At 36.2% G+C, this 25705-nt stretch overlaps 1 protein-coding gene across 1 annotated transcript in view; it reads right to left on the bottom strand.

Moving 5' to 3' along the window:
• Window positions 1-25705, bottom strand: part of ITFG1 (integrin alpha FG-GAP repeat containing 1) — a 258629-nt gene that overhangs the window by 72024 nt on the left and 160900 nt on the right. Inside the window, exons 11-12 of the mRNA XM_060085617.1 lie at window positions 11708-11858; window positions 10061-10169 (exon numbers count right to left, since the gene is read on the bottom strand). Coding sequence (XP_059941600.1) covers window positions 10061-10169; window positions 11708-11858 — 260 coding nt within the window. The remainder of the gene's footprint in view (window positions 1-10060; window positions 10170-11707; window positions 11859-25705) is intronic.

The following is a 25705-nucleotide window of genomic DNA, read 5'->3' on the forward strand; positions in this document are numbered from 1 at the left end:
GACAGATACTGGTATACATTTTCAGCCTCCTACTATTTGTGTTTTCCGCCATTGTGAGCTTATTGAGGGCAAGAACTGTTTTCCATTGTTTGGTGTTTAAGTATCTCTCTGCTTCTCATTTCAAGTGTCAATAAATGTTTTCCTACTAACTAGGTGATATCGACTGATCCACAGACTAATTTTTAGAGGTTTAAGGATTCTAACCATTTCATAAACTTTTGTAATTAGTATCTGTAACCATATTATAAAGGTCTATATAGACTTATAGCATTTTATAATGTCTTTTAAAATAAACTGCTCTAAAAAGTAATTTCTAATACCCCTAGACTTTAAAAACCAAAGTTGTTTAAAAAAGATTAACGAAATTTAAGACAGCCTATTCACAGAGTTAAATTAAAAACTGCAATTAAAATACTTAATAAGCTATGTGAACTACTGGTTATTAGACTAATTAGTTTAAAACATGACTCATGGGATGTGCAATTCATAAGTTTTCTTTAAAATGACAATGCTTAGGATCTTATCATTTCATGTGAAAAAAACACTGTACATTATAGCCCATGTATTCTTTTTTTATATTAAGTATTTGCTTTATTAATATGCTCTAAATAACTTTTTAATTGATACATTGTCATTGGTTTTTTTTATTCCCCTTTGCAGTACATGAATGTATTATAGTCTTATTTTAAGTGTCTAGAGCTGAGAGGAGTCTTGTAATCAACTGGTATGAATCATTCATTTTAGTGATAAGGATTTCTGGGCCAGAGAGGTAAATGTAATATTAGTGGCCATGCTATCCAAATTCTAATCCGGCTCTATTTTGGTGTATCACACTGCACTCCTGTCTTATGTGTCCTGTAGTGAATTTCACACATATGTGCATGCATATATACAAACACACACACAACTTGTGTACATAATACAACTCCATGAAACCACACTAAAAAATAAATCAGTGGTTTAAAAATTTATGCTATAATAATATATTAATTTTTAAAATATTAGCTTTAATTTTTAATATTATCTGATGCTTATCATGTCCAGGTAAAAATCCACAAGAAAGGATGGATGGAATAAATTTGTTATTTTTAATGAGCAATTTTTATTTTATACTTTTTTAACTTTTCATTTTATTTTGGAGTATGACCAATTAAAAATATTGTGATAGTTTTAGGTGCACAGCAAAGCGACTCAGGCATACATATATATGTATCCATTCTCCCCCCAACTCCCCTCCAGGCTGCCACATAACATCGAGGAGAGTTCCCTGTGTTATACTGTAGGTCCTTGTCAATTATCCTTTTTAAATATAGCAGTGTGTGCATGTCAAACCCAAACTCACTAACTATCCCTTCCCTCCACCTTTCCCTGCCCCGTAACCAAAAGTTAATTCTCTAAGCCTGTGAGTCCATTTCTGTTTTGTAAATACGTTCATTTGTAGCATTTCTTTTTAGATTCCGCATATAAGTGATGTTGTATGATATTTCCATTTCTCTGTCTGACTTACTTCACTCAGTATGACAATCTCTAGGCCTATGCATGTTACTGCAAATGGCATTATTTCATTTTTTATGGCTGAGTAATATTCCATTGTATATTTGTACCGTATCTTCTTTATCCACTCCTCTGTCAATGGACATTTAGGTTGCTTCCATATCTTGGCTATTGTAAACAGTGCTGCAATGAACACTGGGGTGCATGTATCCTTTTGGACCATGTTTTTCTCTGGATATATGCCCAGGAGTAGGAATGCAGGGTCATATGGTAGTTCTATTTTTAGTTTTTTAAGGAACCTCCATACTGTTCTCCATAGTGACTGTATCAATTTACATTCCCACCAACAGTGTAGGAGGGTTCCCTTGTCTCCACACCCTCTCCAGCATTGATTGTTTGTGGATTTTTTGATGATAGCCATTTTGACTATGAGGGAATATCTCATTGTAGTTTTGATTTGCATTTCTCTAATCATTAGCAATGTTAAACATCTTTTCATGTGCCTCTTGGCCATCCATATGTCTTCCTTGGAAAAATGTCTATTTATGTCTTCTGCCCATTTTTTTTTTTTTGCGGTACACAGGCCTCTCACTGTTGTGGCCTCTCCCGTTGTGGAGCACAGGCTCCAGACGTGCAGGCTCAGCGTCCATGGCTCATGGGCCCAGTCGCTCCACGGCATGTGGGATCTTCCCGGAACGGGGCACGAACCCACATCCCCTGCATCGGCAGGTGGACTCTCAACCATTGCGCCACCAGGGAAGCCCTGGGCTGTTTGTTTTGATGATATTAAGCCTCATGAGCTGTTTGTAAGTTTTGGAGACAAATCCCTTGTAGGTCACATCATTTGCAAATATTTTCTCCCAATCTGTGGGCTCCTTTTCATTTTGTTTATGGTTTCCTTTGCTGTGCACAAGCTTTTGAGCTTAATTAGGTCCTAATTGTTTATTTTTGTTTTTATTTCCATACTCTGGGAGATGGATTGGAAAAGATATTGCTGCGATTTATGTCAGAGAGTGTTCTGCCTATGTTTTCCTCTAGGAGTTTTACCTTTAGGTCTTTAATCCATTTTGAGTTTATTTTTGTGTATGGTGTTAAAGAATGATCTAATTTCATTTTTTTACATGTAGCTGTCCAGTTTTCCCAGCACCATTTGTTGAAGAGACTGTTTTTTTCACCACTGTATAGTCTTGCCTCCTTTGTCATAGATTAATTGACCATAGGTGGGTGGGTTTATTTCTGGGCTTTCTATTCTGTTCCATTGATCTACAGTTCTATTTTTGTGCCAGTACCATACTGTTCTGATGACTATAGCTCTGTAGTATAGTCTGAAGCCAGGGAGCCTGATTCCTCCAGCTCCATTTTTCTTTCTCAAGATTGCTTTGGCTATTCGGGGTCTTTTGTGTCTCCATACATATTTTAAGATTACTGTTCTAGTTCTGTGAAAAATACCATTGGTAATTTGATAAGAACTGCACTGAATCTGTAGATTGCCTTGGGTAGTATAGTCATTTTCACAATACTGATTCTTCCAATCCAAGAACATGGTATATCTTTCCATCTGTTTGTTTCTTCTTTGATTTCTTGCATCAGTGTCTTATAGTTTTTGGAGTACAGGTCTTTTGTCCCCTTATGTAGGTCTATTCCTAGGTATTTTATTCTTTTTGATGCAATGGTAAATGGGATTGTTTCTTGAATTTCTCTTTCTGATCTTTCATTGTTAGTGTATAGAAACGCAACAGATTTCTGTTTATTAATTTTGTAGCCTGCAACTTTACAAAATTCATTGATTAGCTCTGGTAGTTTCCTGGTAGCATTTTTAGGATTTTCTATGTATATAATCATGCCATCTGCAAACAGTGACAGTTTTTTTTTTTTTTTTTTGTGGTACGCGGGACTCTCACTGTTGTGGCCTCTCCCGTTGTGGAGCACAGGCTCCGGACGCGCAGGCTCAGTGGCCATGGCTCACGGGCCCAGCCGCTCCGCGGCATGTGGGATCTTCCCAGACCGGGGCACAAACCCACGTCCCCTGCATCGGCAGGCAGACTTGCAACCACTGCGCCACCAGGGAAGCCCAACAGTGACAGTTTAACTTCTTCTTTTCCAACTGGATTCCTTTTATTTGTTTTTGTTCTCTGATTGCCATGGGTAAGACTTCCAAAACTATGTTGAATAAAAGTGGTGAGAGTGGGCATCCCTGTCTTGTTCCTGATCTTAGAGGATATGCTTTCAGCTTTTCACCATTAAGTATGATGCTAGCTGTAGGTTTGTCATATATGGCCTTTATTATTTGAGGTAGGTTCCCTCTGTGCCCACTTTCTGGAGAGTTTTAAATCATAAATAGGCGTTAAATTTTGTCAAAAGCTTTTTTGCATATATTGAGATGATCATATGATTGATTTTTTTTTTTTTGGTGGTAAACGGGCCTCTCACTGTTGTGGCCTCTCCCATTGCAGAGCACAGGCTCTGGACGCACAGGCTCAGTGGCCATGGATCACGGGCCTAGCTGCTCCGCAGCATGTGGGATCTTCCTGGACCGGGGCACAAACCTGTGTCCCCTGCATCGGCAGGCGGACTCTCAACCACTGCGCCACCAGGGAAGCCCGATCATATGATTTTTATTTTTCCATTTGTTGATGTGGTGTATCATAATGACTGATTTGCAGATACTGAAAAATCCTTGCATCCTTGGGATAAATCCCACTTGATCATGGTGTATGATCCTTTTAATGTATTGTTGGATTCGAATTGCTAGTATTTTGCTGAGGATTTTTGCGTCTATGTTCATCAGTGATATTGGCCTGTAATTATCTTTTTTTAGTGGTAACTTTGTCTGGTTTTGGTATCAGGGTGATGGTGGCCTCATAGAATGAGTTTGGGAGTCTTCCTTCCTCTGCAATTTTTTTAGCCCATGTATTCTTAAAGATATTTAAAGTATAAACCTTGGCTTCTAGCTTTGTGATTCAGTTTACATTAGCTACTTTACACAAATGCCAAAACCAAAAAACTGCAATAATTGTGCATAAATACTGTAACACCAAACCAATGTGCAGGTTGGGACAAGGATGACTAGAATAAAGTCAAAGCTATAAAGGTCAATGTTGTATAATGGTTTTAGTAGAATTTAAAATGAAAAATCCTTGCCTGGATTATGGGTGACTGTTCACATTCAGTCTCTGAAAATGTCTTTAGTTTTTGTTTAAGACACATGAATACTAAGCAAATATCATAATCAAGTATCACATGTGAAATAAAGACCCCCATCCCACCCATTCTTGTCATTTAGACATTATTTTAGACTCTATATGGAAAACTTCTTTTGCCTGTTATTGATTACCTACCTTTCATTCATTATTTTTTAAATTAAAAAATCCTATGCTTAATAAAAGATATTTTAAGACACAACAGTACTCAGAAAATATATTAGCCTATGTACAACTTTCTGAAAAATCTCTTGAGGAAGCATTCCATCAAAAGAAATAGGAATTCGAGTGAAGAAAGGTAAAGATGTGGTATATATGTAAATGGTGACGATAAAGCCAATAAAACTTGTTAAGTTTAAACAATCATTGATAACACGGTTGTAACTGTTACCAAATCAGTCATCCAGAAATAAACTTCCACATTATTTCAACAAAATCTGGAAGAAGGCAGGGAAATAAAAGCTTTTGCAAGGTCTCAACTTATTTGGGTAGTGAAAGGTGAAGATACTGTTACAATTTTAAAAATCCAAGGAAATACAGGTCCACATATGCTTGTTAGAAATTTGCGTTAAGTACTAGTAGAATCAGAATGCAGAACCTCTAATGTATCTGACAGGAATAAGAGAAAAAAATTAGAGCTAGGAGCTAGTTCTGATTCAGGGGAGCTAGGGAACCCCTCCAATTCTGCAACATACAGAGTCCCCTGTGTGGAGAGCATTCTGTAGATCTGTGGTGTTGGAATCAGTGAGGGAACAGGCAGAAGGATAGTATTACCTTTCCCTAGCCACATACAGAAGCTTAAGTACCCGAATTTCCTTAACTAAGACAGTGACATTTAACATAGGCTGGTTTGAGCATTAGAGTAACAGCTACTTTACAGCAAAATCAACTCTGGACATTGTAGATGGCTTTAAAAGGGTAATTATATACTAGTAACTGTCTGCTTAAGGAAAACAAGTAACAAAGGAAAGAGTGGAAGAGCATCTCAAGACAACGAGAAGGTTATTTTTCACAAACGATTGCTCTAAATTATCTCATTACCCATGACCTTTCTATAAAGCATGTTATTAATATTTATGTTAATATCTATAAGTGCAAAGTTATCTTGCTTTCTAAAACTAAAACTTCCTACACCAAATTGGCTATCTCTGGGTCTGAGCTTGGTGATGTTTGGAGAAAACTTTCCTTGTGATACTGTTAAGGTGACGGCAGTGCTACCAGTGATACCCATCCTTGACTTAGGTTAGGAAGTTACAGGCCACAGACTCTCAAGAGACTCTTGGGTTTTTAAAATTTTTACGTGTAATTTTTCAAACATAAACAAAATTAGAAAGAATAGTATCAGGAATCCCACTCATACTTCACACAACTTCAACTGTCAACAACACATGGCCAAAGTCATTTCACCTATACTCCATTTCCCACTTGCCTGTATTAAAGAAAAACCTCAGATATGTCATTTCATTTTCAAGTAGTTTGTTGTATCATTACTTAATTCTTTAAAGAAGCTTACTTTTTCTTGAGCAGCTCTGAAATAGCCAAATAATACCCCCTTCAAAATCATAAAGAACAGGGGACAGTCATATGGATAAAAAGTACAGAAATGGTTAGACTCATAATACCAGTATTCTGTGGCTGCAGTAGTAATGAAGATGGGGAGATACTCTTATTTCATTCAAATAAGAGTGAATTTGCTGGTTAGAAAAGAAAATTACATTTTCTGTCATTTTCATTTTTCAAAATAAATCTCTCAACACTCATTCATTATTCTGTCGCTTTTCTGTGTTCAGCTATTTATGACGGCTTCAAAACTGTAATAAATATTTATACGAAATACTGTGTCATTTCATTCACAAATGAACAGATATGGCTGTCTTGATGTCAACTATAATAACAGTGACACAAAAACAGTTACCTTTCAACACCAATTCATCATAAAACTCTCAGCAAACTAGAAATAGGGGAAACTTCCTTAATACAATACGGAGCTAAAAAGCTAATATCATTCTTAATGGTGAAAGATGGAATGCTTTCTCCCTAAAATCAGAAACAAGGCACGGATGTCCACTCTCACCAATCTTATTCAACGTACCAATAGCAATGGAAAGTCTACCTAGAAGAAGAAAAAGAAAAAAAAGGGCACAGATTGGAAAGGAAGAAATAAAACTGTCCCTCTTTGCAAATGACATGATTTTGTATGTAGAAAATCCCATGGAATCTAAAAAAACCCTCCTGGAACTAATAAGTGACTTGAGCAAGGGTGCAGTATACAAGATCAACAAACAAAAATCAATTGTATTTCAATACACTAAAAACAAACATGCAGAAACTAAACTTAAAAACACAATAACATTTATAATCTCATCGAAGAAAATAAAATACTTAGGCATACACTTAACAAAACATGTACAGGATCTCTATGATGAACATAAGTGTTAGGTGGAGGAGATGGTAGATGGCTTGCATGGTTGGGAACAGGTAACAGTGAACAAATAAGTAACTATACTGAGGAAAACGGGAGTTAGAGAAGATGTCTACAAACAGAAAAGATTAGAAGGAACTCTTGAAATGCTGTGTTGGATTAGAAATGGAAGTAATGGTATGAATTCATTGTTATACATATAAAATATACGTATAAAATATGTATATTGTATATTGTTATACATATAAAATAGTTTTAGGTATGTATATTTGTGTATACAAATATATGTGTTGTATACACATATATGTGTTGTATACAACACATATACACATATATGTGTTGTATATAACACATATTTAGGTATGTATATTTGTGTATACAAATACACGTGTTGTATACACATATATAAATATACAAATATACGTATATATGTGTTGTGTATGTGTGAGACATTACTTGTATTTCTTAGTTCTGTCCATTGAGGAAATACCATCCTCTACTCAAAGGAACCAGGGCTCCTTGAAGAAAGAGATCAGATTCTAGACTTAGGACAAGGGAGGTAAATGATGCACCTGGAATATCTTGTTTTCCCAGAGCACATGTCGAAAAGATAAAGGAGCCAGTCTGAAGGAGCTCCTACTGCCCTCACCGGGATCAATTTTAACATTAAAAGAAATGATATTATTTATTGAATAAAATACAAATACACAGATCTATACTGATAAATGAGATAAGTGAAAGATCTTCCTTAGAGTAGAATGCCAACTAAAAAATGCAGGGGTGTTGGAAATAGAATCACTCTTTGATACCTATCAAATAGATGGTTGATTCAGGCAGGAGCTGTCAATGGACTCTAAGGCTGGTAGGTAGAAATTTGATATGGAAAAGTCTATTAAAGTAATATCAGAATACCCCTCCACAAAATACTAATCAATTACAAAGGGGGAAATAGTGAATTTAAGGTGGGGAAACCTAGTAGTAGTGATCAAGATGACCAGATAATCAAGGTTATCACCAGGGTGGTAGGACAGGTCAACATCACATGCTTACTGATTTGATGTACTGAGAGGCCACAGCATTGGTTCCACTAAATTCCATGTAGTGGAGTTTCTGCAAAGAATGTGTATCCTGAGCTGGGTAAAGAAGAAACAGGATTATCTTACAGAATGTAAGGCCTGTATTCTTTAAAACTGATAAGGACATGAAAAGGAACTGTTCCAGATTGGAGAAGATGTGACAGTAGGTATTCCTCGACAGACTTCTGGGTCAGAAAGAAAGAAGCCATTGTTGGGACAGCTGGCAAAATTTGAACAGGGTGGTACTGTTGTACTGAAGCTGATAATCTGCTTTGGAGAGCTGTACATACGTTATGCAGGAGCATGTTTTACTCTTTGGAAAATGTGTGTTGACAGAGAGGATACAAAATTAAATGTTATAAATCACAGAAAGATCCTTTTTGACCCACCTCCCAGAGAAATGGAAATAGAAACAAAAATAAAGAAATGGGACTTAATGAAACTTAAAAGCTTTTGCACAGCAAAGGAAACCATAAACAAGATGCAAAGACAACCCTCAGAAAGGGAGAAAATATTTCCAAATGAAGCACTGACAAAGGATTAATCTCCAAAATTTACAATCAGCTCATGCAGCTCAATATCAAAAAAACAAACAACCCAATCCAAAAATGGGCAGAAGACCTAAATAGACATTTCTCCAGAGAAGATATACAGACTGCCAACAAACACATGAAAGAATGCTCAACATCATTATTAACTACAGAAATGCAAATCAAAACTACAATGAGATATCACCTCATACCAGTCAGAATGGCCATCATCAAAAAATCTACAAACGATAAATGCTGGAGAAAAGGGAACCCTTTTGCACTGTTGGTGGGAATGTAAATTGATAAAGCCACTATGGAGAACAGTATGGAGGTTCGTCATAAAACTAAAAATAGAACTACCATATGACCCAGCAATCCCACTACTGGGCATATAACCTGAGAAAATCATAACTCAAAAAGAGTCATGGGGGCTTCCCTGGTGGCGCAGTGGTTGAGAGTCCGCCTGCCGATGCAGGGGACACGGGTTCGTGCCCCGGTCCGGGAAGATCCCACATGCTGTGGAGCAGCTGGGCCCATGAGCCATGGCCGCTGAGCCTGCGCGTCCGGAGCCTGTGCTCCGCAACGGGAGAGGCCACAACAGTGAGAGGCCCGCGTACCACAAAAAAAAAAAAAAAAAAAAAAAAAAAAAAAAAGAGTCACGTACCACAATGTTCACTGCATCTCTATTTACAACAGCCAGGACATGGAAACAACCTAACTGTCCATCAACAGATAAATGGATAAAGAAGATGTGGCATGTATATACAGTGGAATATTACTCAGCCATAAAAAGAAACGAAATTGAGTTATTTGTAGTGAGGTGGATGGACCTAGAGTCTGTCATACAGAGTGAAGTAAGTCAGAAAGAGAAAGACAAATACTGTATGCTAACACATATATATGGAATCTAAAAAAAAAAAAAAAAGGTAATGAAGAACCTAGGGGCAGGATGGGAATAAAGACTCAGACCTACAAGAGAATGGACTAGAGGACATGGGGAGGGGGAAGGGTAAGCTGTGACAAAGTGAGAGAGTGGCATGGACATATATACACTACCAAATGTAAAACCGATAGCTAGTGGGAAGCAGCCGCATAGCACAGGGAGATCAGCTCGGTACTTTGTGACCACCTAGAGGGGTGGGATAGAGAGGGTGGAAGGGAGGGAGACGCAAGAGGGAAGAGATATGGGAACATATGTATATGTATAGCTGATTCACTTTGTTATAAAGCAGAAACTAACACACCACTGTAAAGCAATTATACTCCAATAAAGATGTATAAAAAAATTAAATGTTAATACTTAATAGTAATAATAAAACATACAAAACAAATACTCACCAATGACTTTAACAAAATAAGCATCTGCTTCAAAGTTATTTTTTAGTGTATGGATGGCAAAATCATTCTTTGTATATCCTTTACTTAGTACTACAATGTCCAAGATTCCCTGGAAAAAAGATAAAAATGGTAAGAACAAACTACTAGACTGAATGAAAAAAATGATGAAAATGCATGATATGTTTACCATGTAAATATAAACCTTATTTATTCAACTTGATGTTTAAAATAAAAATAATATTAAAAATAAGAAAACTTGAATATTAAAATATAAATAAAATGAAAAACACCTATAATTTAAATCTCTGAAAATAACTGTTAGCACTTTGTACTTCCTTCCAGTCATATCTGCATGAAGTTTTAAAGGTCTGTGATATGGAGTACCAAAGTGTTTCCAATCATCAGAGAAAGAAGGTACCTTTTCATCTGCCCTGGCCCCCATTATTTTTTTTTCCTAAAAAAGTGGGAAGCTTTGCTAATTTTACTGGGGGTAAAAAAGGTGTGTTCATTTAAATTTCCATTCTGCTGACTCTTAATGAGATTGATCATTTATCATATCTTTTCATATGTTAGCTACTTGTGTTTTTTCTGTAAATTGCCTTAATCATGTTCTGTTTTTCCAGTGGGAGTTTCTGGTGACTTGTATGACTTTCTATGTTAAGAATATTAATTATTTAATTCTTTCATAGCTAATTTATTTCCCAGATTTAAACACATTTTAAATTTCATTTATGATATTTTTATGTACAGAAATTAATTGATTTGTAGTTAATTCTCTTGATTTTACCTCTTGTGATATTTTTACCAATTACTTTTATGCTTGGAAATTGCTTATGAAAAGTGAACAAACACAAGATTTGGTAGCAGAGAGACAGAGGAAAATAAGGACTTGGATAATTCATATAATTGAGAATTAGCCTCTTATAAAAAAAAAAAAACCAACCTACCGGGCTTAGGGTTGGACATAATGTCTTGATGGAGATTTAACGTTTTAAAATAATCAAATTGTTTTACAAGGATATACTGTGACATATTAACTCTGGAATTTAACACATTTTTATCAGAATTTATTATTTTTCTGAATGATAAACTGGCTTTCTTTTAAAGAACAAAACAGCTTGGGAGATTCTATTTTCCCTCAACAATGCCCAGAAGCACTTGATAAACTGGCTTTTGACATTAGAAAGAAGAAAACCAGGGCCCTGAGCGCCTTTCCCAGGCCACCTGGGAACTGAAGACAGTCACAGGAATCTGTGGCAATAGATGCCAACTCTAGTTCACTAGGTTAAGAGAGAGTACACACTGACCCCATTCTTCTGTGATCTTGTGCAGGTTTAAGGGTCTGTTATATGTTGGCTGTTCTTTTCTCTACTCGTGCACATGCACAATTGCTGTGAGCATGATTCTCTAGTGGTTTAATCTAAACAAGCATAAAATTAGATAAAAGCATTTTCATATTTCACTGTACTGATCAGTCAGTGGTATCAATAAATGTGTTCCCTCTGTCATTTAACATTAAAAGGAGCTTTCTTTAATTAACTCATTTGCTTTCATAATCTCATCTACATTTTCTGGTCAAATAGGGTGAAAGTGAGATAAGGTGGACGGCAGTTAGATTGCAAACACACAGAAGAGCTCTGAACTCACATCTTCGTAAATATCAAAGAAGGTGGCAACCACTGCATCTCTGATTTGGTTTAGGTCCATCAGTTCCCAGTAGACTTTAAACATACGACGTGCCCCCTCACAGCTTGCATTATTACAAGGGACATTCTCCAGTAAAAAGGCCTGCTGATTGCTGTGAGACAAAGGTAATGGCATTTAGTTAATATAACATATCAATGCTGAGTAGCATCAGCTATGCTGTATTTACTAGAATCAAAGAGATGGTAAATGGTATACACTGAAGTAATGTCAAAAAAATCCCTACATCTTACTAATTATTGTCCTGAGTCATAAAAAACGTAAATTGTTGGCTATTGTTTTTCAGCCTTTGGCAAAAATCCAGAGGTTAGTTTAGTCAGTTGTTGGCCTCTCTCTCCTCTTTTGTGATTTCCAAGTCCATCTCTCCGCCCTTCCTTGCTGCTCCACAGCCATCGACCCTGTGTTTCATTACTGAGTTCCTGGACACTGTCATCATCCCTTTAGATTTGTATAACTCCTTAGGTAAAAGTCTGAATTTTAAATAGAGATTCCTGACATCCCCAAGTCTTGTAAACCCAAAGCAGTAAATCTACAATGATACAATTTGAGCTTCCCAAACAGACAGTAAGGTAGATATTGCTGAGCACCTCTCAGATAAAAGACAGAAAAAAAAAAAGTGTTGTACTTTGCATAGCTATGAAGTCCTCCCTTTTGAATCCTACTCTATAGGCAAAGTGGTGATGAGTTTAGATTTTGGAACCAGATTACCTGGATTCAAATTCTGGCTCTGTCATTTAGCAGTTATGTGACCTTAAGCAAGTTATTTAACCTCCTGAAGACTCAGATCCTTATTTGTAAACTGAGTAACATGAGTACTTAAAGAATTGTTGTAAAAAAGAAATGAAATACTACGTGCAAAATACTTAGAACATTCCTGTCATCCACTTAGATCTTAGTAAAAGTGTTTGTATTATCATCACTCTTATGTAGTGCAACACCATGCCACGTAAAAATATTTTCTTTAAATACAGAAGTAACTTTTGTAAATGGTGTGATTTGATGTAATGGCTCCTATTTATAGGCATTTTCTAATATTTGCATTCCTTCAGGTCCCTCTATTTTACATAGAAAAATAATAAGCTAAAAAGCTTTAATTTCATTACTGCTCAGGTTTCTCTAATAATTATTTTAAATAAAACTATAAAGACAGATTTCTTTTTTTCCATATGAAAATATTACTGTGGATATTACTTTAGGTCTGGGCAATTTGGAAAAGAAAAAAAACTTCTATTATAAGAAAGGTAAATTTTTCAGTGTTCAATAGAGTAAGGAAACATATGCAAAATATTCAATTTCCTTGATGTACTTGATATATGATTAGCTTCACATTATTTTTCTAGATAAAAAATTCCAACACAAATAGTTTAAACTCCCAGATTATAACATTTACATGGAAAACTTTGAGGTGGCTTTGATCAAGGCCTAACATATAATAGTGTTATTCCACTAGAAGGAATAATGATTTCTTCTTTGTCTCCTAATAACTGATTTTAAAATTCTAATTTGTAATACTTTTTCCAGGTAATTTACCCATCCTAACTTTGTAGCTAAACAATTTTACTAGGTATTTCACAGAAATGAAGAACACTCTATTTTGTTGTTAGATTATAGTAAAACATGAGAACCAGTGATAAAGGTGGCCTTTCTTTTTTTTTTTTTTTTTTTTTTGGCTATGCCATGCAGCTTGTGAGATCTTAGTTCCCTGACCAGGAATCAAACCTGGGCCCACGGCGGTGAAAGCACTGAGTCTTAACCACTGGACCGCCAGGGAATTCCCAAGGCAGCTCTCTATAATCTTTTATAACCAATGCATCACACTGGCAACGTTTTGAGTGATCATTTGCCACTGGTTTCCCTTTTCACAACAGGGATGAAAGGATTTCATTATTGTATTATAATTCTGGGCACAATTTCAAATACACAACATAAGCTACAACAAAAACTCTAACTGCAGTTGCATAATTTGTCATTTTAATTTTTGATATGAGTTTGTAAAGATTATAAATGCCATGCAGCACGGTTTTTGTCTGAATGCTCACAAAACAGGTTGGTCTTATACTCTGGAACATGGGGTCTATAAAATTTCAGTTCTTTTAAACTCCACTGAGCCCTACAGGTAGAGCCCAACATCTTAACTATAGAAAAAAAATTCCATTTAAGCCCAGGAAGAAAGAATTCTGATTTATTTGGTTTGGAAACCCTTGGGGAGAAACAGTCTTGCTTCTTTTGAGTCAACTGCTCTATGTGTTTTTGGCAATTACAACTGATATAACTTTTAAAACTTTTTTTTTCAAAACTATTGCAAAAGTTATTATAAAATTCAAGTAATAGAGACATTTAAAAAGTTGAACTACTCCTTTCCAGGGAAAATCACTGTTAACAACTTGGTGTGTATCTTTCCAAACCTTCTTCTGGGAACATACAAATCTTTAAGTACATATATCCTTCAAAAAAAAAAAAAAAAAAAACAAACCCAGTTGGGTTCTACTATACATATTATTCTGCAACTTTTTTCTTTCCACTCAATAACATAGCATACACATGGGGAAAAGGGATACAACCTGAATGAGGACTTCTGAAATCTATTTTGAAAACTCCCACCAGAGAAGTTGTACCAATTTATACCCCCCAGCAGCAGCCCATCAAACTGCCTGTTTCCCTACATGCTCATTCCTTTCAATGCTTACTCCATTATACAGCTATGCCATCATTCGTTTTAACACCCTGCTATTGATAATCAGGTTGTCTTCAATTGTTCCCTACACACACACACACACACATACACACACACGTTATTTTTCCTTGAGAATTTGTATAAGGATTTCCAAATGAAGTCATCTGGTCAAAGGATATGTGTATTTTAAATGTGGATAGGTAAAGCTAAATGGCCTTCTAAAAAAATGTACCAATTTATACCTCTAGTAGTGTACAAGTATATCCTTCTTCATATCTTGCCAATATTAGTAACACTGCTTCTTATTTTTGCCAATTGGGTAGCTTAAAAATTACCTCATTCTCCTGATTACATGAGAAAAGCTGAGTATTACTTTAATGTTTATTATCTATTGATATTTCTTCTAAGAATTGGCACTTAAATTTTTTAAATTATTGGATTTTAGATCTCTGACTGTTAAGGACATTAGTCCCTATCTGTTATTCTCATATTCTTATTTGCAAAATGAGTGTTAAAACAGTACAGAAATAGATACATAGATGTAGAGAACAAACTTATGGATACCAAGGTCGGGGGTGGGATGAACTGGGAGATTGGGATTGACATATATACACTACTATGTATAAAACAGATAACTAATGAGAATCTACTGTATAGCCCAGGGAACTCCACTCAATGCTCTGTGGTGACCTAAATGGGAAGGAAATCAAAAAAAGAGGGGATATATGTATATGTATAACTGATTCACTTTTGCTGTACAGCAGAAACTGACACAACATTGTAAAGCAACTATACTCCAATAAAAATTTTAAAAAAACCCAACAGTACATTACCTCAAATGGCTGTTGTAAGGATTAAATGAGAAAATACATGGTAAATGGTTTAATATAGTGCCCAGTACATAGCACAACACACTTGCAATATCTGCTGTTATTATTATATGTGCTGTTATTATTACTCTGATATGTTATAAACATTTCACCCCAGCCTTTTATTGTTTTTAAAATGTATGGTTTCTTTCACTAAAAGGTTAATAATACTTATATACTCATTTATGTCAATATTTTTCTCCTGCTCTATAAGAAATGTTAAAGTCCATCACACCAGATGAGTATCTGCACTTACACAAAGGAATGAAGAGCAGTGAAAATGTGAAATACGTAGGCAAACAGAAAAGATTTTCTTGTTATTTAAATCTTTAAAGATAACTGATAATTAACACAGCATGGTGTTAATGACATAAGCAGATGTAAAATGTAAGGTTTCCTCAAAAAACTAAAATTTGAACTACCATATAATACAGCAATCCCACTTCTGGGTACATATTGAAAAGAAGTGAAACCAACATCTCAAAGAGATATCTGAACTCTCATGTTTGTTGCAGCAATATTCACAATAGTCAAGATACGGAAACCAACTAAGTGTCCATCAATGGGTGAATGAATAAAGAAAATGTGATATATACATACACTGGAATATTCAGCCTTAAATAAAGAAGAAAATCCTACCATTTGTGTCACCATGAATGAACCTAGAGGACATTATGCTAAGTGAAGTAAATCAGAAACAGAAAGACAAATACTGTATGATATCGCTTGTATGTGGAATACAAAAACATTGAACTTATAGAAATTCAGACATGTCGAAGAGGCAAGAGACCATTGTTTCAGGGTGTGTGAGGAGAGGGGATTCCTTCCCTGTGTGCCCACAGAAGGCAGGGCACTGCTTAAGTGAGCTCCAGAGATGGGCACGAGCTGTGGCTATTGGCTCGGACCCCAGAGATGGGCATGAAATGCTAACAATGCTGCTGCCGCCACCAAGTATCCTGTATGCAAGCACAGGTCACTATCCACTGCCCCCCCACCAGGAGCCTGTTCAGCCTGCCACTGTCAGGGTCCCGTGATCCAGGGACAACGTCCCCAGGAGAACACAGGTGCATCTCAGGCTGTTACAACGTCACGGTGGCCTCTGCAGCCACAGGCTCGCCCTGCATTCCAATTATGACTACTGTACCCCTCCCTCTCCCCGGACTGAGTGAGCAAGAGGGACCTAATCAGCCGCTGCTTTAACTCCCTCCTGTCTGGGTAGGGAACAGATGCCTGAGAGTACCTACACAAAGAGGTGGGGCCCAAATCAAAGCTGAACCCCAGGAGCTGTGCGAACAAAGAAGGGAAAGGGAAATTTCTCCGTGCAGCCTCAGGAGCAGTGGATTACACCTCCACAGTCAACTTGATGTACCCTGCATCGGTGGAATACCTGAATAGACAACGAATCATCCTAAAATTGAGGCGGTGGACTTTGGGAGCAACTGTACACTTGGGGTTTGCTGTCTGAGGCTGATTTGTTTCTGATTTTTATGTTTATCTTAGTTTACTTTTTAGTGTTTGTTATCATTGGTGTATTTGTTTATGGGTTTGGTTGCTCTCTATTTTAGTATTTTTTTTATTTTAAAAATTTAAAAAAGTTTTAAATTTTTTCTTTTCTTCTCCCCTTTCTTCTGAGCCATGTGGCTGAAAGAGTCTTGGTGCTCCGGCCTGGTGTCAGACCTCAGCCTCTGAGGTGGGACAGCCGAGTTCAGGACACTGGACCACTAGAGACCTCCCGGCACATGTAATATCAGCAAGAGTTCTCCCAGAGATCTCCATCTCAACGCTAACACCCAGCTCCACCCAACGGCCAGCAAGTTCCAGTGCTGGATGCCCCATGCGAAACAAACAAGCAAGACAGGAACACAACCCCACTCATTAGCAGAGAGGCTGCCTAAAATCATACTAAGTTCACAGATATTCCCAAACACACCACCAGACGTGGCCCTGACCACGAGAAAGACAAGACCCAGCCCCACCCACCAGAACACAGGCACCAGTCCCCTCCACCAGGAAGCCTACACAAGCCACTGAACCAAGCTCACCTACTAGGGACAGACATCAAAAACAGTGGGAACTACAAACCTGCAGCCTGTGAAAATGAGACCCCAAACACAGTAAGTTAAACAAAATGAGACAACAGAGAAATATGCAGATGAAGAAGCAAGGTAAGAATCCACCAGACCAAACAAATGAAGAGGAAATAGGCAGTCTACCTGAAAATGAATTCAGAGTAATGACAGTAAAGATGATCCAAAATCTTGGAAATAGAATGGAGAAAATAAAACAAACATTTAACTAGGACCGAGAAGAACTAAAGAGCAAACAAACAGTGATGAACAACACAATACATGAGATTAGAAACTCTCTAGAAGGAATCAATAGCAGAATAACCGAGGAAGAAGAATGGATAAGTGACCTGGAAGATAAAATAGTGGAAATAACTACCACAGAGCAGAATAAAGAAAAAAGAATGAAAAGAATTGAGGACAGTCTCAGAGACCTTGGGGACAACATTAAACACACCAACGTTCTAATGATAGAAGTCCCAAAAGAAGAAAAGAAAAAGGGTCTAAGAAAATAGTTGAAGAGATTATAGTTGAAAACTCCCCTAACATGGGAAAGGAAAGAGTCAAGTCCAGGAAACACAGAGAGTCCCATACAGCATAAATTGAAGGAGAAACATGCCAAGACATATATTAATCAAAGTATCAAATATTAAATATAAAGAAAAAATATTAAAAGCAGCAAGGGAAAAGCAACACATAACATACAAGGGAATCTCCATAAGGTTAACAGCTGACCATTCAGCAGAAACTCTGCAAGCCAGAAGGGAGTGGCAGGACACATTTAAAGTGATGAAGGAGAAAAACCTACAACCAAGATTACTCTATCCAGCAAGGAACTCATTCAGATTCAATGGAGAAATTAAAATGTTTACAGACAAGAAAAGGTTAAGAGAATTCAGCACAAACCAGCTTTACAACAAATGCTAAAGGAACTGCTCTACGCAAGAAACACAAGAGAAGGAAAAGACCTAAAATAACAAATCCAAAACAATTAAGAAAATGGTAATAGGAACATACATATCAATAACTACCTCAAATATAAATGGATTACATGCTTCAACCAAAAGACACAGACTGGCTGAGTGGATACAAAAAGACCTGTATATATGCTGTCTACAAGACACCCACTTCAGACATCAGGACACATACAGACTGAAAGTAAGGGGATGGAAAAAGATATTCCATGCAAATGGAAATCAAAAGAAAGCCGGAGTAGCAATACTCATATCAGATAAAATAGACTTTAAAATAAAGAATGTTACAAGAGACAAGGAAGAACACTACATAATGATCAAGGGATCCATCCAAGAAGAAGATATAACAATTGTAAATATTTCTGCACCCAACACAGGAGCACCTCAATACATAAGGAGAATGCTAACAGCCATAAAAGGGGAAATCGACAGCAACATAATCATAGTAGGGGATTTTAACACCCCACTTTCACCAATGGACAGATCATCCAAAATGAAAGTAAATAAGGAAACACAAGCTTTAAGTGATACATTAAACAAGATGGACTTAATTGATATTTATAGGACATTCCATCTAAAAACAACAGAATATACTTTCTTCTCAAGTGCTCATGGAACATTCTCCAGGATAGATCATATCTTGGGTCACAAATCAAGCCTTGGTAAATTTAAGAAAATTGAAATTGTATCAAGTATCTTTTTTGACCACAATGCTATGAGACTAGATATCAATTACAGGAAAAAATGTGTAAAAAATACAAACACATGGAGCTAAACAATACACTATTAAATGACCAACAGATCACTGAAAGAATCAAAGAGGAAATAAAAAAATACCTAGAAATGAATGACGATGAAAACACGATGACCCAAAACCTATGGGATGCAGCAAAAGAAGTTCTAAGACAGAAGTTTATAGTAATACAATCCTTCCTCAAGAAACAAGAAAAATGTCAAATAAACAACCTAACCTTACACCTAAAGCAATTAGAGAAAGAAGAATAAAAAAAACCCCCAAAGTTAGCAGAAGCAAAGAAATCATAAAGATAAGATTAGAAATAAAGGAAAAAGAAATGAAGAAAACAATAGCAAAGATCAATAAAACTAAAAGCTGGTTCTTTGATTAGATAAATAAAATTGATAAAACATTAGCCAGACTCATTAAGAAAAAAAGGGAGAGGACTCAAATCAACAGAATTAGAAATGAAAAAGAAGTAACAACTGACACTATAGAAATACAAAGGATCATGAGAAATTACTACTAGCAACTATATGCCAATAAAATGGACAACCTGGAAGCAATGGACACATTCTTAGAAAAGCACAACCTTCTGAGCCTGAACCAGGAAGAAAAATGTAAACAGACCAATCACAAGCACTGAAATTGAAAATGTGATTAAAAACGTTCCAACAAACAGAAGCCCAGGACCAGATGGCTTCACAGGTGAATTCTATCAAACATTTAGAGAAGAGCTAACACCTATCCTTTTCAAACTTTTCCAAAATATAAAAGAGGGAGGAACACTCCCAAACTCATTCTATGAGGCCACCATCACCCTGCTACCAAAATCAGACAAAGATGTCACAAAGAAAGAAAACTACAGGCCAATATCACTGATGAATATAGATGCAAAAATCCTCAAAACAATACTAGCAAACAGAATCCCACAGCACATTAAAAGGATCATACACCATGATCAATTGGGGTTTATTGCAGGAATGCAAGGATTCTTAAAAATGCGCAAATCAGTCAATGTGATACACCATATTAACAAACGAAAGGAAAAAAACCGTATGACAATCTCAGTAGATGTAGAAAAAGCTTTTGACAAAATTCAACAACAATTTATGATAAAACCTCTCCAGAAAGTAGGCATAGAGGGAACCTACCTCAACATAATAAAGGCCATATATGACAAACCCAGAGCAAACATCAGTCTTAATGGTGAAAAACTGAAAGTATTTCCTCTAAGACCAGGAACAAGACAAGGTTGCCCACTCTCACCACTATTATTCAACATAGTTTTGGAAGTCTTAGCCACAGCAATCAGCGAAGAAAAAGAAATAAAAGGAATCCAAATTGGAAAAGAAGAAGTAAAACTGTCACTCTTTGCAGATGACATGATACTATACATACAGAATCCTAAAGAAGCTACCAGAAAACTACTAGAGCTAATCAATGAATTTGGATACAGCAGGATACAAAATTAATGCACAGATATCTACTGCATTCCTACACAGTAATGACAAAAATTTGAAAGAGAAATTAAGGAAACACTGCAATTTACCATTGCCACAAAAAGAATAAAATATCTAGGAATAAACCTACCTAAGGAGACAAAAGACCTGTGTGCAGAAAACTATAAGACACTGCTGAAAGAAATTAAAGATGATACAAACAGCTGGAGAGATATACCATGTTCTTGGATGGGAAGAAACAATATTGTGAAAATGACTATATTACCCAAAGCAATCTACAGATTCAATGCAATCCTTATCAAACTACCAATGGCATTTTCCACAGAACTAGAGCAAAAAATTTCACAATTTGTATGGAAACACAAAAGACCCCAAATAGCCAAAGCAATCTTGAGAAAGAAAAATGGAGTTGGGGGAATCAGGCTCCCTGACTTCTGAGTATACTACAAAGGTACAGTAATCAAGAAAGTATGGTATGGCACAAAAACAGAAATACAGAGCAATGAAACAGGACAGAAAGCCCAGAGATAAACCCACACACATACGGTCACTTTATCTTTGATAAAGGAGGCAAGAATATACAATGGAGAAAAGACAGCCTGTTCAGTAAGTGGTGCTGGGAAAACTCGACAGCTACATGGAAAAGAATGAAATTATAAGACTCCCTAACACCATACACAAAAATAAACTCAAAATGGATTAAAGACCTACATGTAAGGCCAGACACTATAAAACTCTTAGAGGAAAACATAGGCAGAACACTCTATGACATAAATCACAGCAAGATCCTTTTTGACCCACCTCGTAGAGAAATGGAAATAAAAACAAAAATAAACAAATGGGACCTAATGAAACTTGAAAGCTTCTGCACAGCAAAGGAAACCATAAACAAGATGAAAAGACAACCCTCAGAATGGGAGAAAATATTTGCCAACAAACCAACTGACAAAGGATTAGTCTCCAAAATATACAAGGAGCTCATGCAGCTCAGTATCAAAAAAAAACAAACAACCCAATTCAAAAATAGGTAGGAGACCTAAACAGACATTTCTCCAAAGAAGATATACAGATTGCCAACAAATACATGAAAGGATGATCAATATCATCACTAATCATTAGAGAAATGCAAAGCAAAACTACAATGAGGTATCACCTCATACTGGTCAGAATGGCCATCATCAAAAAAATCCACCAAAAAAATCCACAAACAATAAATGCTGGAGAGGGTGTGTAGAAAAGGGAACCCTCTTGCACTGTTGGTGGGAATGTAAATTGATACAGCCACTATGGAGAACAGTATGAAGGTTCCTTAAAAAACTAAAAACAGGACTACCGTATGACTCAGCAATCTCACTACTGGGCATATACCCTGAGAAAACCATAATCCAAAAAGAGACATGTACCACAATGTTCAGTGTAGCACAGGGAAATGACAAAATACTTTGAACTGCATGAAAATAAAGACACAGCATATCAAGATTTGCAGTATGTCACTAAAGCAGTATCTAGATGGAAATTTATAGCACTAAACACTTTATTAGAAAAGAGGAAAGATCTCAAATCAATGATCTCACTTTCTTCCTTAAGAAACTGAAGTATAAGAGGAAATAAAATTTAAAATAAGCAGAAGAAATGAAATAATAACATAGAGGAAAGCAAAGAAGTAGAAAACAGGAAAACAATAGAGAAAAATCAATGAAACCAAAAGCCAGTTCTTCAGGAAGAACAATTTTCAAACTGATAAACTTCCAATGAGAATGGCCATTTAAAAAAACTAAAAAGTGAGAAGATACAAAGTACAAATAACAGGAATGAGACAGGTAACAGCACAACAGATTTTACTGATATTAAAAGGATAATAAAGTAATGTTATAAAAATTTTTGTGCCAATATAATTGACAGGTTAGATGAAATGAACAAAATCCTTGGAAGTCAAAAATGATCAAAGCTCATTCATAAGATAAAGAAAGAAATTCAAATTGCAGTGTTAAGCCTTCTGCAAAACCCCAGGTCCAGATGGCTTCACTGATGAATTCTACCAAATTTTTACAGAATATATAATACCCATTCTACAGAAACTCTTTAGAAAATTGTTGAGAGAGACATGCCTCCCAACTCATCTAAGAAGCCACATTACACATCAAATTAGACAAAGATATTATAAGAAAACTACAGACCAATATTCTTCACGAACACAGATGTGAAAATTTTTAACAACACTCTAGAAAATCAAATCCAACAGTAGAGTCAGATCTTGCTTTGCATGGTACAGTGTTCACTCAAACTCATACATATCTTGCTTCATGATAACCAGAGAACCATGCAAAGATACGACATGATTCTGATATGGACATGTTTCAGTGAACTAAGTACCTTGAAAATTGAAGACTACAGATAGAATAAAATGATAAAAAATCATGATCAACTTGGGTTTATTGCAGGAATGCAAAGTTGCTTTAATATTTTAAAATAAATCGGTTCAATTCACTAGATTAATAAATTCAAAAAGGAACACCATATGATCATCTCAATAAAGGCAGAAAAATATTTGACAAAATCCAATATCCATTCCTGATCCAAAATTGTAGCAAACTAGGAATAGAAGGAACTTTCTCAACATGATACAGGGTGTCCACAGAAAACGTACACTGAACATCATACTAATACTGAAAGACTGAATGTTGTCTTCCTAAGATCACTGTTCCTCCAAGACAATGATGTCTGCTCTCACCATATCCATTCAACATTGAATTACAGGTTGTAGCCATTGTAAATGGCAAAAAAAAAAAAAAAAAAACAAAGAAAAGGGAACAAGATTGGAAAGGAAGAAGAAAAACAGTCTTTATTCATAAATTATCTGACCACCTATTTAGAAAATCCTATAATATCTATTAAAAAACCTAGTAGAACTAATAAGTACATAGAGCTAGGTGGCAGAATACAAGATCAATATACAAAAGTCAGTTGTATTTCTGTATGCTAGCAAACAACAATCAGGAGTTTCAATAAAAATGTACAAGTGACAAAAGCAATAAAAAATGCAATACTTGCATACTGACAAAAGATGAACAAGACCTGTACACTGAAAGCTGTAACACACTCCTGAGAAAATTAAAGACCTAAATAAAATAAAAGGACACACACACATCCACACATACAGTGGTCATGGGCAGAAGACTCGATATTGGGCAGAAGATTCGATATTGTTAATATGTCAGTTATCTCCATATTGACTTACAGATTCAATGTAATATCAATCAAAATCTCAGGAGACTTTTTTTTTTTTTTCCCAGAAATTGATGAACTGATCCTAAAATTCACAGAAAATGTCAAGGACCTAGAATGGCCAAAATTATGTTGGTAGAGAAGAATAAAGTTTAAGGATTTACATTACCTGAATTCACTATTCATTGTAAACCAACAGTAATTAAAGCATGTGGTACTGCTGCGAAGATGGACAGTAGATCATTGGAACAGAATAGAGAGTGAAGAAATATACTCACCAACACACATATGGTTAATTGATTTTCAGCAAAGATCAAAGGCAATTACGTGGAAAGAAGATGTCTTTTCAACAAATGGTGCTGGAACAATTTACCAAAAAGTGAACTTGGATCCATATCTTGCATCATATAGAATAATTAACTCAAAATGGATCAAAGACCTACAAGTAAAATGTAGAACTATAAAAATTTGAGGGGAAAACATAGGAGGCAATCTTTGTGACTGAATTAGGTGAAAATTTCTTAGATGTGACACTAAAAATCATAAGCCATTAAAGAAAAAATCAATAAATTGGACTTTTTCAAAATTAAGCACTTCTGCCCTTTGAAAGACAGTGTTCACAGAATGAAAAGACAAGCCAGAGATGAGAGGAAATATTTGTAATAAGAGGATTTGTATATAAAGAACTTCCAAAATGCAATCATAAAAAACAAATATCCCAATTAATATGTGGGCAACAGACTTTGACAGGTATATGTATATGTCAAAACTTGTCAATGTACACACTTTAAATATGTGAAGTTTACTGTCTGTCAATCAAGGCTCAATAAAGCCATTAAAATTATATGGTACTCCTTCATGAGAAAACACTAGAAACACAAGCAATAAAAGAAAATATAAGCTTGACATTGTCAAGATGAAAACATTTGTGGTTCAATGGACACCATCAAGAAAATGAAAAGACAACCCACAGAATGGGAGAAAATTTTGTAAATCATGTATCTGACAAGAGCCTTGTATCTAGGATATATAAAGAGTTATTATAACTCAACAATAAAAAGAAAAATAACTCAATTTTAAAAAGGGGGGCTTCCCTGGTGGTGCAGTGGTTGAGAGTCCGCCTGCCGATGCGGGGGACATGGGTTCGTGCCCCGGTCCAGGAGGATCCCACATGCCACGGAACAGCTGGGCCCGTGAGCCATGGCCACTGAGCCTGCATGTCCGGAGCCTGTGCTCTGCAGCGGGAGAGGCCACAGCAGTGAGAGGCCCATGTACCGCAAAAAAAAAAAAGGGGGCAAAGGGGGCTTCCCTGGTGGTCCAGTGGTTAAGATCCCTGGTGGTCCAATGGTTAAGAGTCTTGCAATGCAGGGGATGCAGGTTCGATCTCTGGTTGGGGAACTAAGATCCCACATGCCAAGGGGCAACTAAGCCCACGTGCCGCAACTACAGAGCCCACGTGCTACAACTAGAGAGAAGCCCGTGCACTGCAATGAAGTGAAAAGCCCATGTGCTGCAACTAAAACTATTTATAACAATTTATAAATAAATAAATGTTAAAAATAAAATGGGCAAAGGATCAAAATGGACAACTATCCAAGCAAGATACACAAATGGCCATTAAGCACAGAAAAAGCTCAACATCATGAGTCATCAGGAAACTGCAAACCACAATGAGATAACACTTTACACCTATTAGGATGGCAACAATAAAAAAGACAGGTAATAACAAATACTGGTGAGTTTATGCAAAAATTGGAACTCTCATACATAGCTGATGGTAATATAAAATAGTGTAGATGCTTTCACAAATAATCTGGTAGTTCCTCAAATGGTTCAACAAAGAGTTCCATTTCTAAGTATATTCCACTTCTAGGTATATTTCAAGAGAAACGAAAACATGTCCACAGAAAAATCTGTATATGAATGTTCATAGG

Source organism: Mesoplodon densirostris, chromosome 19 (assembly GCF_025265405.1).
Source record: "Mesoplodon densirostris isolate mMesDen1 chromosome 19, mMesDen1 primary haplotype, whole genome shotgun sequence".
NCBI classification, from domain to species: domain Eukaryota; kingdom Metazoa; phylum Chordata; class Mammalia; order Artiodactyla; family Ziphiidae; genus Mesoplodon; species Mesoplodon densirostris.